The 17,756-nt window shown below is 54.3% G+C and overlaps 1 protein-coding gene across 1 annotated transcript in view; it reads right to left on the reverse strand.

Annotated features, from left to right (window-relative positions):
* Window positions 1–17,756, reverse strand: part of IQSEC3 (IQ motif and Sec7 domain 3) — a 100,719-nt gene that overhangs the window by 31,304 nt on the left and 51,659 nt on the right. Inside the window, exon 3 of the mRNA XM_011957132.1 lies at window positions 9,879–10,158. Coding sequence (XP_011812522.1) covers window positions 9,879–10,127 — 249 coding nt within the window. The 5' untranslated portion in view covers window positions 10,128–10,158. The remainder of the gene's footprint in view (window positions 1–9,878; window positions 10,159–17,756) is intronic.

Here is a 17,756-nt window from a genome sequence, read left to right on the forward strand (position 1 = left end):
TCACCCAGGCTAGAGTGCAGTGGCACGATCTCGGCTCACCATAACCTCCGCCTCCTGGGTTCAAGCGATTCTCCTGCCTCAGCCTCCAGAGTAGCTGAGATTACAGGTGTGTGCCACCGTGCCTGGCTAATTTTTGTATTTTTTTTAGTAGAGGCGGGGTTCTGCCATGCTGGCCAGACTGGTCTTGAACTCCTGGTGCCTGGGTGATCCACCCGCCTCGGTGATCCACCCGCCTCGGCCTCCCAAAGTGCTGGGATTACAGGTGTGAGCCGCTGCACCCGGCCAGATTTCACATTTCTTTCCCATCTGGCCTATTTGTACTTCTAGGGAAACCCCAGGCTCAAGAACATACTTTTGCAGCACGAGATGCTATTGGCAACACACGGAAGGTATGAAATCCATTGCTCGAGATGCTTCCAAACTGGTGATGGGGTCCGGGCCCTTGGCATGGTGTCATCCTGCTTGAAGGCAGAAGACTGGTTGACATAACCCTAGGAGACTCCGTCTACTACTGGGCGATGCTGATGCTTCACCCAAGCAGGAAAGAAAACCAGATTTTACATTCTTGAATCTGTCCCATCACATCCTCCACTAGACATCAAGCCCCACGAGGGCCGATTTTGCCCTCCATGGTCACTGCTGTCTCCTCCAACGCTTGGACAGTGCCCAGCACATAGTAGGCCTTCAACGAGTATGTATTGGACAAATTAATTCCAAAGTTATATTTGTGACTCTCAAAAACCTTCCTAACCTGACCCACAGCAGATGCTCTCCCCCTCCTGCCTCCTTTGTGTGTTCAGCTCACCCCACAGGTGCTCCTTTTACTCCTGTTTCCTTCTTTCTATCTGCAGCTTTGCACCTGGCCACAGATCTTTCCAGATCTCCCCAGGCTACAGCGTAACTCTGCTGACTCCACTGCCTCTGGGGCACTAGCCTGTTCCCTTTATTCCTATTTTCCACTGAACCTCTAGGAACACTAGCCTCTGCCTCACTCCAGGAGCAAATGCCAGATACTGACGCAACCCTGCCCTGAGCCCTGTGCTCTGGCTCCTGCTGCCTCCCGTCTCAGTCAAGGGCGAGAGATGTTAAACTCATCCATGGCCCATCAGCAGGGAAGAGGCAGATCTGGGGCTTGTCACTCAGCCCAAGGGCCTCCTCAGCCTCCCTCCCTGCTCCTTTCTGCAGCTCTCCCCAGTGCTTATTACTCAGTCTATCCGGGTTGTCCTGTCTCCCTACAACCCCTTAATCCTGTATTCTGGCCACAAAACCCCTACGTGCGCTGGTTACGAGTCACATGGGTGCCACTGCCAGTCTCCACACACATTGTAATTCTCCCCGTACACTCTGGACATCGTCCATAGCTTCTGCGTTGGCCATCATCAGAGGAACCCGAGACAGGTGCTAATTAACAATGAATTAAGAGGGGAGCTGTGTCAGGCAGAGCCTTCCAGGTCACTCTAAACAGGCTCCCCAGGTCGACACCTTCTCAGCCCTGTCTGCCTTCCCTCTGAGGACCCAGTGCATTCTCTTAACTTCACTCTACTTTGATGGGCCGGTGAGCAAGTGGCAAATAAGGGGAATGGCTGGCCCCAGATCCCTGCTGATTGGCCTTGATGAATTTAACGTCTTTGACTCTCAGTTTTCATATCTATTAAGTGGGGCTTATCTTGCTGACCCTGTACCTTCTCGTGAGGATTAAATTATTTCACGTAGCACCCAGCACAGAGCAGGAGCTTACTAAGTGGCAACTGCTTAATGGTGACAGTGATAATGATGGGAATGGCTCTCAAGTCTCCATTCCTAGCCTTGATCCTAGACCCACATTTCCAACAGCTTGTGGATCCTCTGTCCATCTAGACTGGTTTCCCTACCTCACCCAAACCAGCTCTGGTTGACTTCCTTATTGGCCTGACAAGCACCCAGCCTGGGACACTCGCCTTGCCCTGGGGTTTTTGTTGGTCCTGTCCGCTGTGTTTGTCAGCCTGCTGTAGCTCCTGGGCCCCCCACCCCTAGACCTTTTGCAGTCACCCATGATCTTCTTTCCAGAATGTCACCACATAGGGCTCTCTGTCTTCCCACTTGGACGATGCCCGCAGCATCCTTACTATCTCTGTGTCCTTCTTACTCCCACCATCACCTCACACTGCAGAACCAGACCCAAGCTCTCAGACAGCAGGCGTCAACACAGGCTTTTCTTTGTTTGAGAACCATTGCCCCAAACGGATGCAAACGCTTCTTCCTGGTTTTCCAGCCCTAACAATCTGGCAGGGCCACAAAGTCCACATTGCTCAGCAGCTCCTGCCTGCTCTCCCCGACTGCCCCCACGGGTCTTGGGCACTCATTTGCGTTCTCTCCCAGCCTGCAATGCTCTCCCCAACCTCAACTCCCAGCCTCCCCTTTCGTCCAGGTAGAAGTGTCCTCTTCGTCGAGACCTATCTCAAATGTGCCTCCTCCGTGCAGCCCTCTCAATGCCCGGAACAGACGGGGTCTCCCTGCCTCCGGCCTCAACTTCTCTTTGACACTCAGTCTTCGGTACTAATCTTTGTGGCATTTCTCCAACCCATCCTTCCCTCCCTTTCCCTCCCCCAGGCTCCAACAGAGCAAAAGTTATTCACAGCATCAAATATGTCTTAGTCATCCTGTCCAGCACCCAGCACCTTAACTGGCATGGAGCAACTGCTCCCTGAATAACACTGGAATTCAGTTCTGGGCTCACCATCATGTGTCCTAACCCATTTAACAACCAACTCCCACTGATCCCAGACTTGGGCCTGCCACACCCCCAACCTGCACAGTCCCCTACACCTTCCTCCCCACCCTCAATGCTCAGTGCCACCCCCAGCTCAGAGTTCTCACCGCGGACTGTCCATCACAGGCAAGACAGCTGTCTCTGCATCTCTTGTGCCCAGTGCTGTGCCAGACCTGTGGTTGAGGCTGTTTGCAGACATGAACTAAACTGAATTCTCTCCTATGACCCCAGGGAAATCAAAATCCAGGCTCTTGTCCAGGCCTGGGCTTGGAACCCAGGACTCCATCCTTCCTCCCACTCCTGGCATCCTGGCAGGACCTGGGGACTCATTAATGGCCTAGGTCAGCTCCATCCATGACAGCCAGGCCCTCCCATCTACCCCAGTCCCATCCTGAACCAGGGCCAGGTCAGAGAGCAGAGAAAGGTAGGGCAGGGGAGGCAGCCCCAGGGAAGGAGGGGTCTGAGCCCGCTGGCCAGGGAGCAGCTCTGCTCACTTCTCTCTAAACCCCAGAAATCAGGAGGACTGATGGCCTCGCCTCCTCCCAAGAGAGCAATTTCTCAGCTTCTGCCAGAAGCAGCAGCGGCAGGGGCTGCGGGGGCCTCCGTCTCTCTAATGAGCCTCTCAGTGTTAATTAGAACAGGCTCCCTTTTTTCAGGTTGCTGCGGCAGCTGAGCCTGAAGAGGCCGCTGAAAGATGGCGGCCAAGCCAGAGCGTGGGGAGGAAGAGCCGCTAGCTGGGGGGCACAGTGCTGAGGAGCGCAGGCCAGGTGTGGGGGGCTCCAAATGTGAGCGAGAGTTTGCTCCCATCCAAGACTTCCCAGTTGCGACCATGAAAGCACAGCCTGTTGTAAGCCTCCAGAACTTGGCCAGGCAAGCCCGGGTGTGAGGCTGAGGAGTAGAGAGCCTGGGGAGGCTGGTGCTTTGGGGGTGTTCAGAGAGGCCCACAGGAGCCTTGGGTCTGTGCTGGGCAGGGCTTGGCCTCCTGCAAGGCAGGGGACTCATGCCTGCTCTGTGTGCCCTCCTCCCAGCCTGCTGTCTGGAATACAGCAAGTGCTTGACACGCAGGGCATTGAGGCCTGCCTGGGAGTGGGCAGCCAGGTGGGCATGGGGGACGCGCTATGGCTCAGCCAGCAGTGAGGTCATGAGATTCTCCAGTGGAGCTGCCCCAGGAGCTGGCTCTGAAGCCAGGTTCGGCTGCCTGCCCTCCTCATGCTCCACAGACCCTGTGCGCCGCTTCCACGGGCCCTGTTCCTCACTGTAATGCCAAGAGATGGTGGAAGGTACTCGGTCAAAACCACGGGCTGTGGAGTCCATGTCTTGGCTGCATTACTGCTTAGGGCTGTGTCCTTGGGCAAGTTCCTTAACATCACTCAGCCTTAATGGTGCCAACCTCACGGGGACATTGTGTAGACCCAGGGAGATAACACATGGCAACTGTTAGCCTGGGCCTGACACAGAGCTACAGCTCAGGCAGTACCACTGGTGCTGGGCCTGTGTCCACCCACCACCGGGCCTGCATCCGCCCACCACCGGATCTGTGTCCGCCCACCACCGGCCTGCGTCCGCCCACCACCGGGCCTGCGTCCGCCCACCACCAGATCTGTGTCGCCCACCACCGGGCCTGTGTCCGCCCACCACTGGGCTGTGGGCGCCTTGATGACTTGATGACTAGGCCTGTATCTTTTGCATCGTAGTGTCTTCAGGCCTAGCACAGGGCCTGGGATGGAGCGGCTATGCAGTGCGGTGCCCCGAACTGAATGACCTGGGGAGAGGAACAACCCCTGGAGTGCCCCGTCCTCACCACTGTCCTCTGTAGGCTGGTGCCCCGGTGCCCTCTGTGCCCATGGTAGAAATCTCACCTTCAGCGTGGGAAGGGGCCAGGAGGCAACTCTGGTACAACCCTTGGTTCACACAAGAGGAAACCAAGGTGCAAAGAAAGAAAGTGACTCAGAAACAGCCACCACATCTCCCTGAAGAGGTGCCCACAGTGAGGGTGGACCCTGAGGCTTGGGGTTTGGGGATCTGTGGGGAGGGGCTGCTCTCCAGCAGAACATGGCTTCTGTCCAGGACCTGGCTCGGGGAGCAGGGTCCAGATTCTACTGACCACAGCTCCACAGCCCTCTGGCATGGACAGCCCAGAGGGCTCTGCAATTCAGATGGCTAAGAAGGACTCCAGTCACTCCGCAACAGGATACAAACCCCCTCGAGGGCTTGGAGGAATTTCAAAATCACACCTAGGCCCTCTATGTCCTGGCCGCAGCCACTTTCCTAAAGGGCTCCCCAAAGGAACCTGCATGCTGACTCCTTGGCCCGCCCCACGTTGTATCCCCCAGGACTGCGGGGGTGGGGTGAGAGGGTCGAAGGCAGAGGGAGCAGAGATGAGCTGGCAGGAGGACCGTCTTGCTGTGTGACTTGTGACAGGTGCTGGGGAAGAGGCCAGGAAGCTGGAGGGCAGGCCTCGTTCGGTCATTCACTTGCTTGTGCTTTCATTCCTATGTTCCTTCCCTGGTGAGCATTTCCTAGGTGCCCAAGACTGTGCATGGTGCAGGGCAGCAAAGGTGGGCAAAGACAGGGCAGTTCCCAGGGCACAGCTCCAGGAGCACCGGCTCTTCCTGTGGGCTATGCAGCACCCTGGAGGTGTCCCGAGCATCACCTGCTCAACTCCACACAGCCCTGAGAACAACATGGTCCATGCAGTTAACCAGAACAGCTCCCACTCCCAGACAGCACAGAGGAGGCAACAGGCAATGGGTGAAAGCACGTGCCTCGGCTGCAACCTGAAGTATGAGCAGAAGTCTCCCAGGTGCAGCAGATGGGGTCAGGGACAGGAGAGGAGTATCGCCAGGAGAGGAAACAAAAACCACACGAAAGCCCAGAGGTGAGGGTGGCTTGAGATTCGGGACAGCAAATGAGAACGGTTGGAACCCCCGTGGGGCTGGGACTGTGGCAGGGACCGTGGAGAGGCCTCTGTCCTGCACACCAGGAGGAGCCATCAGAGGCTCTCCCAGGGATCACTGCGGTCAGAGGTGCACTTTAGGAAGATGACTCAGCTGCATTGTGGAGGTGAGGTTGGAAGGAGCACAGCTCAAAGAAGGGGAAGCGCAGGAGGTCTCGCCAGGGGCGCAGGCAAGAGGAAGGATGGCCTGGCCTCCTGAGGCAGGGGCAGTGGGGAAGGCAACAGAGGGTGGGATTCCAGAACTGTTAAGAGGCAGTGTCAGTGGGGCTTGGGGCTAGAGCAGAGGTGAAGGAGGGAGAAGAGCCAAGGAAAACACTCCTGGGAATCCAGACTGGCTGACACAGGAGGCTTGGCGGGTCGGCGGGCTGGGGAGCTAAGAGTGTCCAGCACTCCTCCCAGGCCATGGACCACAGGATTCAGGGTGGCTGGCGGAATCACTGGGTTGGGATACCAAGTCCTAGGTCTCAAAGAGACCTAAGGCAGTCGGTTCCGGGGCCCAGGCTGTACACCCATCCCCCTTTATGTTACTTAGTGACCATTTCCCCTTTCTCATCCTTCCAGCAGCTTCTTCGGCAGGCACTGCATTAAGCACTGAGAATATAATGAGGACCAAGTCATGCACCTGCCTTCAGGAGGGGGTCAAGCAAACAGGAAATGCTGACACAGGGCTGAAGGGCTGTGACAGGGCACACCGGGGTACTGTGGGATCACTGAGAGGGGCACCCAGTGCAGGCTTGGGAGGCACGGAAAGCTGCCTGAGAGGAGAGGTACCTAAAGCAAGTCCTAAAGCAAGAGAAGGCTAAGTGCAGGGGTGTGGGGGGAGTGGAAACTTCAGAGATTGAGGCCAAGGGAAGAGCCTGTGACGTCCCAGAGATAGGAGGCAGCTGAGGCCAGAGAAGTCGAGCAACTTGCTCAAGGCCATACAGCTCATGGCAGAAGAGAGAGGAGTAGAGTTCAGTCTCCTATAAATGTGTGCCATGTTTCCAAGAACCTTGCTCTAGCCTCCTCAAGCCTTACTGGTCCCCTTCCCCCAACCCCCAGCCTACAGTTGGTCTAAAGGGATACACAGGTCAGGGGAACCAAGCTATTCTCCCAGGCTGGACTCATTCAGCAGAGGGCCCTGTTGCACCCACTGCCACTCCTCACCTCACCTGACTCAATCTGGCCAACGTGCAGAAGTCATCTATTAGAATTATGCCCCCATAGAAAAAGCCCACAGTACTGACCAGAATCCCGCACCAACCCCGATACTGCACCCAGTCAGTCAAAACCAAACTCACTCACCTGCCCAAACCAACACACACGTTTTATCTGGTGTTACTGACTGGATACTCCTTAAGTGGAACTGTAATCTCTTTTGGGGGCAGGTACGAGCATTATTTTTTGTTTCTTGGTATGTCATTCCCTGTTGCTTTGCACAGCATCGTTATTTTAAAAAAATGCTCACCCAGCCCAGGCACGGTGGCTCACGCCTGTAACCCCAGCACTTTGGGAGGCCGAGGCGGGTGAAACACCTGAGGTCAGGAGTTCGAGACCAGCCTGACCAACATGGAGAGACTCCGTCTCTACTAAAAATACAAAAAACTAGCTGGGTGTGGTGGTGCACGCCTGTAATCCCAGCTACTCGGGAGGCTGAGGCAGGAGAATTGCTTGAACGCGGGAGGGAGAGGTTGCAGTGAGCCGAGATCGCACCATCACACTCCAGCCTGGGCAACAAGAGCAAAACCCCATCTCAAAAAAAAAAAAAAAAAAAAAAAAAAACACTCACCCAGTGAGCTCTTACTGTGTCCAGCACACTCTGCTGGATGCTGGGGAAGGTATCAAAATGGATAAGAGATGGTCTCTGACCTCACGAAGCAGAGGACCCCTCATCTGGCCAAGTGGCCCCCAGATCACACTATATGTCGCAGGTGGATGGTTACCCAGCCCCGCCTGGGCACTCCCAGAGACAGAGAACTCCCTACCTCACAGGCAGGGCATTCCATACTTTTAACAGTTTATTTGTTAATTAAGTTAAATCTCCCCCTCCGATAGCCTTCATATACTGGTGCCACTGTTTTTGGCTGGAATGATAGAAAATGCATCAAATCATTTTTCACATGCAGCCCTTCTGTATCTAAGACTTGTTTTCCTGTCTGCGATCTCTCCACATAACCCCAGCCCATCCTCCTGCTCTTCAGGAACCTCAGGGTTCTTGTTTCCTCCCTTAAATGCAGCCTCCAGCACCAAGCGCGGATCTCTCGGGGGTCCTGACCATCAGCAGCACGGGGCTGCGGCGGGTGCAGCACTCCCTTCTGCCGGGCAGCGTGGGCCTCTTGTCTAGTGTGAAACGGGCCCTCCCTGCTCCGGCAGCTGCTTCCCCTGCTCCTGACTGAGCTTCCAGGCACCTGAAACCCCAAGGCCTGTCTCTCAGGCTGGAGCCTGAACATCTTCTACTAGTGCTGTGGGCTTTCCGAAGCTAGGAGCAGAATTTTAGATTTTTCCACATTTCTTCTTCTTCTTTTTTTTTTCATTAAAACCATCCTTCTGTCCTGATGAGATATTTTTTGTTTTGTTTTGTTTTTTTGAGACAGTGTCTCGCTCTGTCACCAGACTGGAGTGCAGTGGTGCAATCTCAGCTCACTGTAACCTCCTCCTCCCAGATTCAAGCAATTCTCCTGCCTCAACCTCCTGAGTAGCTGGGATTACAGGCGCCCGCCACCACGCCTGGCTAATTTTTGTATTTTTAGTAGAGACGGAGTTTCACCGTGTTGGTCAGGCTGGTCTCAAACTCCTGACCTCGTGATCCACCCACCTCGGCCTCCCAAAGTGCTGGGATCACAGGTGTGAGCCACCGCGCCGGGCCCCTGATGAGGTTTTTACAAAGTCTGTGATGCTATCCCCAAGGTATCAGCTGTTCTCTTTCAACCTTATGTCATCAGCAGCCAGGTGAATGTAACTTGTGTGCCTCAATTTGCCTTGTCTAATGGTCGACCTGGACAGCGCTTCCACTTAACTCCCTGGGATTTTTTTTGATGGACATTTTTTGGATAATTTGGTTTGAGAACAATCCCGCTTACTACATTGTTAGGAATCCACACATTCCCAGCTTGTGCACATAGATATCTTGGGGGATTTGGTCAAACCCTTTACTGATGTGCTGCCTACAGCTGGCCTGAGCCAGGACATGAGCTTGGCATCAATGCCAAGAGAGGAAGGAGGTTAGTTTGGCTTGACTCCGTCTTAGTGGAGACTAAGCTTCCTTTCTGAAGATACCTTGCCTATTGGGTTGAAGAATTGTTCTTTAGAACCTTCATATTTTGGGGCAGAAGGGACCTTGGAAATGATTCAAAGTTAATTACAATTTTTGCAGATGATGAAATCAATGCCCAGAAGGCTTAACTGGCACTCCCAAAGCCACTGGGTTCATCAGGAGGAACAGCAAGGATTGGATCCCACGTCTACATCTCCAAGTTCAAAGCCCTTTCTTTAAGAGTATCATGCCATCACACCTTTCTCGAAGTGCACACACACATACACACACACATACACGCACACCCCCTCCATCAAGACTCTTGCCTGCCAAGACAAACTGAGGCATTATCTTTTTTGGGAGTTCAATGGGGGCCCCACAATTGGCCACTTTCTCTTCTTGAATGGAAGATGGAGGCCCAGGTCCCTCCATGGAATTTGTTCTCCAATAGGGGAGCTTTGGACTCCCCCAGTCTGGATGGATCTTGGCAATCCTGTCTGCTTCCAGGAGACCTTTGTCTTTGTGCCTCATTTGTGCCTGTGGGTGCCTAGCCTCAACTCCCTTGGTGGGCACGGAAACTGGACTATGGCCTCTAAGCAGCAGGTGGAGGTGGGGACTTCCCCAGAGAACAATGGGCTCCTTGCCTAGTGGTCTGTGGGGCAGTGGAGGCTTGCTGAGCACTGTACAAGGAGCAGACGCCCTGGACATGCTGCCCAAGGGCCTGGCATCGCGAGGGTATGAGCCCTGCCATGATAGAAGGCAGAGGCCTGTGGCTGGTCCAGGGAAGGGCAAACTAGGTCATTCAATGCAGGAGAACTGTGGCAAAAGAGGTGTGCCTGTAGCAGAGGGGGCCCAGCGGGGATATCCCTGGTACCCTCGACAGCCCCCAAAGACAGGGCCCCTTCACCACCCTCCCCGCCCCCCTAGGAGGCCCTGGGTACCTGTTTATTCTTTAGGTCAAGGGAGAGTTCGTAATCGGAGGCGGCAGGGGTGTGGGAGCACAGCGCGGTCGCCAGGGCAGGCTGCTGCCGGCCGGGGGAGGCCATGTGCTGGGGGCCAGCCCTTGGGGAGGCAGCCCCTGCCCCCGGCCGCTCCTCCTCCTCCTGCAGCTCCTGGGCTTGAGCCTTCGGGGCATGGGCACTGGGTCTGCCGGCTGCCACCGCCGCCGCTGCCACCACGGAGTCCTCCATGCCCCCACCGGCCTGGGTGCAGGAGCCATCACTGTGAACAAAAGGCAACGGTGCTCGGTTGGGGGAGACGGGGACAGGGTGCATGTGGATGTGGAGGTCGGGGAGAGAAGCCAGGCACTCTGGCCTGGCCTTTCCTGTTGCGAGGACTGGAGGGGATGTCTTTCACAGTTTCCTCTAGGGAGGGGCTATCATGGCAGGGACGAGCCCTGGGCAAGGAGAACCCGAACCTGGGGTGGCATCTCAGACAGAGGGAGGGGGCAGCTATGGCCAGGGCTCAGGAACCTCTGCTTAGAAGCAGTACAACAGAGCAGTGCATCTGGGCTCTGCCTCTTATTAGCTGTGTGACCCTGAGCAGGTCACTCAGCCTCTTTGCACCTGTTTCTCCATCTATAAAATGGGCACAGTCACAGTACCTACCTCATAGGGATACTGGAAGGCTGAAGTTACTTACAACTCTTGAAGCTGTGCCTGGCACATGGTGACTGCTACATGTGTTACCTATTGTAATTATCAGATCGGTGGCCTGGCTCCTTGGGCACAGGCTCAGGTGGCTGTGGAAGCTGATCCATACTAAGCCAGCTCATCTTCAGACTGACCAAACCAGTCTGGAGGAGGGAAGGTGCCCGGCCTGGCTTGGGCATAAGCCTTTCCAGGGGGGTGGGCTCCAGGTGTGGGAATGGGGCTTCCTGCCCTGCTGGGTTTAGAAAACACCTGCTCCTCCCTGACCCATCCTCTGTTCCTCTGGAGCCACAGCAGGCTGAGCCACGGCTGCAGCCCTCCTGCCTACTCTAAGATGACACCTTGCTGCCTGGAGCAGACATGGTCCAGCCTGCTTTGTACAGCTGGTTCTCTCAGGCTGCTTCCTTCCCCACTAGCCTCCAAGTTCTGCCCCTCCCTTGAGGCCCAGTGCTAAGCCACCGCCTCTATAAGGCCTTCCTGGATGATTGCAGCTTTCATTGCTCTGTCCCCTGGAACACTAGGAGCTGTCCTTAGAGAGTCATTGTCCATTTCCCAGAGGAGGAGAGTCATCGTGGTTAACAACATGGGCTCAAATCCAAGCTCTACCACTGTGTGGCTCTGGGCAACTGGCTTTTCCTCTAAGTCCTGGTACCCTTGTTTGAATAATGGAGGTCCGTTCCTACCTTAGGGGGTTACAGTGAGGAGGAAAGGAGGCAGCAGAGGTCAGGTGCTTAGCACAGAGTATGTGCTCAGTAAATAAACTCTTTTTCTTGTTGTTGTTTTTGAGATGGAGTTTCGCTCTTGTTGCCCAAGCTGGAGTGCAATGGTGAGATCTTGGCTCACCGCAACCTCCTCCTCCTGGGTTCAAGAGATTCTCCTGCCTCTGCCTCCCGAGTAGCTGGGATTACAGGCATGCACCACCATGCCCAGCTAATTTTTTTGTATTTTTAGCAGAGACAAGGTTTCACTATGTTGGCCGGGCTGGTCTCGAACTCCTGACCTCAGGTGATCCACCCACCTCGGCCTCCCAAAGTGCTGGGATTACAGGCGTGAGCCACTGTGCCTGGCCCAGTAAATAAACTCTTATTTCCCCACCTATCCCTTCCTAGAAGCCAGGGCCTATGTGTTATTTGATTATGTCCCCCAGCCCCTTCCTGCTGGGCAAATGCTGAGTGCTTAGTCAACACTTGTTGTTGATGGTGAGTTGAGAAGAACCCAGGGGCCACGGGGATGGCCTCTACAGTGGACAGTGACAGGAAGTCAGGACTGGAAGGGACCTCAGTGCAGCCTCCCACCCTCCCCGTTTTTACCAATGAGGAACACAGGCCCAGGGTGGTGGGTGGCCCTGGTGCAGGAGAGCTGCAGCCTACGGACTTAGGTCTTCCAAGACTTTGCCACCATGAAAGATGGGCCCAATCACACCAGAGGAGGGACCTCTTCCTGTGGCTTCCACTGGACCTTAAGGTGCAGAGAGGTGTTCCTCTTGGTGCTTCCTCCCAGCCAAGGCTGGGGTGGAGAATCTCCCTTCTCTCAATCTCCATCTGTCCTCCCAGCACTCCCCTGCACCTCTGACAGGTAAAGGAGTGCTCGCTGGCTGGCCCTGGCCATGGGAAATCTTCACTGCTGCTGCCTGTTTCTATGTCCACCATTTCTTCTGTGGCCGCCAATCGAGCTGCATGGCTCAGTGTAGCTCCAGACAGCTTTTTCAAAAGTATTATTTACTTATTTTTGAGCCAGTGGCTATAAATTAGCCACTCTGTCACCCAGGCTGGACTGCAGTGGCTCAATCATAGCTCATTGCAGCCTCAACCTCCTGGGCTCAGGCGATCCTCCCACCTCAGCCTACTGAGGACCTGGGCTCAGGCGATCCTCCCACCTCAGCCTACTGAGGACCTGGGACTACAGACACCACCATACCGGGCTAATTTTTAAAATTTTTTTGTAGAGACAGGGTCCCGCTATGTTACCCAGTCTAGTCTTGAACTCCTGGGCTCAAATGATTGTCCCGTCTCAGCCTCCCAAAGTGCTGGGATTGCAGGCATGAGCCAGCGTGCCCAACCTCTAGACATCTTTGATATGGTTTTCACTAGTGTCACCGAGACGTTCTTTCTAAGCTCTAACTTCAATCCCTCTTGCTATATCACCTGCCATCTCTCCCCCAGAGCATGTGGAAAGAGCCCCTTCCCACCACAGCACAGCCTTGTCTGGGGCCGGCAGGGCAGCGTACAGGTTTACTCATCTTTCCTCCAGATTGTCCTTGGCACTGATGCTTAGGATCTCTCTACCCTAAAGGGTTTTCAAGACTCTTTAGGGAACTGGTGGCTACTCAAGGGTCTAGACACCTTTAATACCAGCCCTTTGGTATTTCTTTGATTGCTGGAATGTGCTTGGCAAGAGGTGCTGGGGTGCCGAAGTCCCCTGATGGCAGCACTCGGCCAATGACAATGGGGTTGCTGCATAAATATTCCAGCTTCCCTGTCCCTTGCACAGGACAGCTCTAAGGCACATCCTATACCATCTGCCTAAGTCCCCAGTGGGATCGAGCCCCAGTGGCCCAAAGCAGTAACTTGATCATTAATGAACCCTGCCATGGCTTCATTCTCTGCTGCGTTTCATTCCCCCACTCCTCTACAGCCCCTTCCTGGGGTCACCTTGTCCCAAATACACTACTTGTGTTAAAACAAATTAAAAAATTAGCCTGTTGTGGGCCTTTGTTCACGGGCCACCCCTCTCACACACATACACTCTCTCACATACACTCACGTACACACACACACTCACGCACACACAACGCCTCCAGCTAGCTCTGTGGCTTTGGGCAATTTATGTCCTCCGGTTGGGCCAGTTTCCTCCTCTGTCCCACGGAGGGAGCTGGCTCTTCTCTAGGGGCCCTCCCTGCTTGGACGCGCTACGAGCTTGAATCCCAGTGCAGACGCCGGCCCACCAAGGCCCTCTGGCCCCAAGGTTCCAGGCTCTCTGGCTGGTGCACCCAGCTCCACCTTGTCCATCTCTGTGCTCGGGGACCTGAGCGACTGGGGCCCTCTCAGGTACACGATGAAAAAGCGTTGGAAAGGGAAGCCCTATCCTTGAAGGCGGCCACAAAACCCCTGGACTGTCCTCCATGCGGCAATGTTGAAGATTACGCAGTGGAGGGCAAAGAACATACGTGGCTTTGGTGTCAGGGAGACCTGGGTTAGAATCCCGGCTCTGCTATTACTGTGTGTCCTGGGCAAGTTATTCAACCTCTTTGTGGCTCTAGCTCCTCATCTGTAAAGCGGACATCCTAATAACAACTTTTCAAGGTTGCTGTCAGGAAAAAAAATAAAGCACACGCAGCACCTAGGACAGCACCTGGAACACAGGAGTCCTTAACACAGGGTGACGGCGATGGTGGCTGTTTTCTGAGCCAGAATCACATGGCATGGAGTCCCAAAGGAACCCCCAGAAAAATAACATGAAGAATTCTGTAGGGTGGTGGCGTTCTCAACATTTAGCCCCCTTGTCAACCTTCATGGAACTGAAAATGTAGGGTTTTTCCACTATTCCCCATGGCCTTCCCCAGCCTTCCAGATGGACAGGCTTTCTGGAGGCTTCCTCCCACGCCGTTCCAGCCACTGGAGCAGCAAACAGCGAAAGGGCCATGACCTTGGGTGTCACCAACACATGGGACCCACGGTGTGGGGATTCCTGGGTGGCCGTTTGTCAGTCTGGATCCGAGCTTCGGTGTTTTTCCAGGGCACAGCAGAGGCCTGAGTCCTTACACCCTCTCTTTGGTGGCTGAGCATCAAGAGCAGGTCCTCAGCCTCTGTTTTCCTCTTTGCACTCTCCACCTATGGAAAGGCTGGGGAAGAGGTTGGAATCTTCACCTTGGGCTATTTAACTTGAAGGCCATCTACTTCAATCCAGTCTCTTATGGAACTGGAAGCCGATTGCTCTAGCTCCCAGAACATCTCTCCTCTCCTTCCAAGACACAGGCTGTGTCTCTCTGACTTCCACAGTCTGCAGCTGCCCTCGCTAGTGGGCAGATTTCGGGCAGCCTGGCCCTTCGACAGGAATTACGTGGATGGGATTCTCTCTGGGACCTGAATGTCTTCTTATAAGGCCTTTCCCAGAGCCCTGGAGGGGGATCCTGGGGCTCTCCACTCTCTTAGGCTCCTCATCCTGCTGCAGAATCATTCCTGGAGTGGCAGTGCACTAGCCGGGAGAAAGTGTGAGGTCACTGCTGGTCTATGAGTGACGCTGGTCACAGGATCACTCCCTGGGTTGGGGCACCCATTTGAGAAGCCAAAAGTAGAATGTGGGTGGCACCAAGAGGGATCCTGAGAAAGCTTTGATGTGTTCACATGACATTAGGCTGATACACACAGCGCATCAAGAGTCATTCCACGCATGAGAGCAGGATCTGAGTATGGGAAGTGAACATCTTTGAGAAATTAGGGCAACAGGGCCATCGCTCATTCTCAGAGGAGTATCACCTGTGCCCAAGAGCAGAACGACCTGTGTGCTGGAACAGAACAACATCACACTCGAGGGCCACTCAGGTGGGAAGCTGGCTCACGCTTAGGGGGATGCTAGACACCTGCTGCGCATGCCTGGTTCTGGCACACAGATGATGCCCTGGGGTTCCAGTGGCCAGCCCAGCCTGTGTATCCTCAGAGCTGATTTCCGAAACTACAGATGCTTTAATGCCAACCCTCTGCCCAAACCCATCAGTGACTCCACAATCCTGGTGGGATAAAGTCCATTCACAATCTTACTCCAATCTCCCTTTCTACCCTCAGCCCCGCCAAGTGACCTGTCCACTCCATCCACACTGGCACTCTCGCCAGATCTGCCAAACCCTCTCAGGCCACCATCCTGCTTTATGATTTCCTTCTGCTGGAAATGCCTTCCATCCACTCCTTTCTCTGCCTCGTCACCTCTTTCAGGAATTGCTCACTTCCCCAGGAGGAGTCAGTCCCACCCTCCTCTATGCTATAACAATTCTTGGCACTTGCCACTATTTCAGCAATGACCACTTTGTGCTTTAATTATTCACTGATGTGTCTCTCTCCTCCACCAGACCACGCCATGTACACCTTTTTATCACAGGTACTTATCAGAGGCTGTTGGCTCATAAGATGTGTGTAATAAATGTTAAATGGGTGGATGGATGGATGGATGGATGGATGGATGGATAGGTAGATATTATTTATTCTCCACTACTTTTCCAAGGGAAGAAATGCTGCGCTGGGCTTGGTGATGCACCACCCAGATCCTCCTTCGAGGGAGGACTTCTTGCCCAGCTGCTGGGAGCACTGTTGGAGAATGCCTTTAGCTGTTGGCCCCATCAGCCCCATCAAAGACGGGCTCAGCTACTGAGAGCTACCTGGCCCAAAGTCACATCCTTCCAAGGGCTGTCCACATCCAGGCACCAATTGCAGTGGGGCTATAAAGGCTCCCTATTCTTACCCAACACGGGCTGAGGTTGATGGGCTGAGGTTGATGGGCCACGTAGGATTGGCCGAGGCTGCTGTGGGGCTTTTGTGGTAGACTTTGCCCCATGCTGTGTCCCTCCCCTCCTTTCCATGGGTATTGATCCCTGGTGCATAGCCTGGTAAAAAGTCAACATTCTGAACTCGAGTCTGCTTCCTCAAGAACTGAATCCCCCTTGGAGCCTCAGCCTTTCTCTCTCCCTCTTTCTCTTGGTGGCCAGGATTACCCTGGTCTCTGTCCCCAGACCTATGGAACTTTTCTGGGTTCCAGATACCTTTGCTAAGAGCTCAGGGCTCTCTGCCTAGAAAAATGCACATGATTTCACACATGCCAAATTTTACCTTCATGTCAGAGCCTTTACAGACTCTATAGGCCCCAGGCTAAGTACATTATTATGGAGAGAAAATCATGGAGTGTTTTCCATATGCTGAGAAGTGTGCCAAGGGACATAGGCAGCTCTCTGGTCATACAGATAAAATATTTCAGGGCTTTTCAGAGCCTGGTCATCTTCATCTTTGGCACTGATGGAATCCTTATGCAAATGGAAGAGAGCCTGAGCAGAGTAAAGCCCCAGGCTCTGCAACTACTAGCTAGGAGATCTTGAGTACCACACCCAACTTTTCTGGACCACGGTTTTCTCATCAGCAAAATGGGGATGCCAATACCTCCTTTCCAGGATAGTGATGAAGATGGAATGAACCCGCATCCACCACCGTGGGAAATACAACTTTCCACCCAGGAACGGTGAGAGGGGAGAGCACCTGCAGTGCCCCCAGCATTTGTGCTCACACAGCTCCTGCCAGGGAGCTGACTCTCTGTAGTGAGTGTCCTCTCTGGGCTCCCAGGCAGGCCCTGGCAGCCACACTGCCCACTGCCAGGAGCTAAGGGGACAGGAGCAACTAAAGGGCTATGTGAGAGCCAGGAGAGGAGAGGGGAGGAGGAAGGTGCTGGCCGAGGCCCAGCACTCTCCTACCAGAGGGGCTGGACTGAGGAGCTACCCGCAGGCTCGGCCCTGAGGGTGTCTGCTGTCCACGGTGGGGTGGTTTGCCAGACCAGGAGCTTGAGGGCTGTTCGCCTATCTCGGCAATGGCTAGCACAGTAATTACCAGAGACTTTGCCAGGAGCATTCTGAAGGCTGACGGACTCCTTGGACACGAAGACCCCTCCAGAGGCCTGGCCAACTGCATTAGATTATCCCAGACTCTGCCAGCTGTTCTTAAAGCTCTTCTGGGACAAAGATATGAAACATTTTCTAGACAAAAGCTAACAACATGCCTCACGTCCCCTCAAGATTTTTAGCCTTTTCTAAAACACTTCTTTTTCCTCCTTTCTTTGAATCAATACAGTGATTTCAGATGGGCGGAATAAAGGCACCGAGCACAGAAAGCCAAGTGTCTTTTGGGGTCCCAGATGGTGTGAGGGAGGGGTGGAGGTGAACAGAAGGCCAGTGTTAGTGACGAGACAAGAAATCAATTCACTTCGTGCTGATTCAAAGCACAAGCTGGAAGGTCCTGCCCAAGGTGGTGGAGAGAGCACTGGGCCAGGAGTCAGGCGGGAACCCATCCCAGCCTGCAGCGTGCATGGTGTAGCCGTGGGCAAATCATTTCCCCTCTCTGGGCTCTGTATCCTCATTGTAAGACGGCAGTTTGGATAAGATGCTTTGGCATCAGGCAGGAAGGAGAGGCCCAGCTCCCT

The sequence above is a fragment of the Colobus angolensis genome, unplaced genomic scaffold, assembly GCF_000951035.1.
Source record: "Colobus angolensis palliatus isolate OR3802 unplaced genomic scaffold, Cang.pa_1.0 Scaffold437, whole genome shotgun sequence".
In the NCBI taxonomy this organism is placed as follows: domain Eukaryota; kingdom Metazoa; phylum Chordata; class Mammalia; order Primates; family Cercopithecidae; genus Colobus; species Colobus angolensis.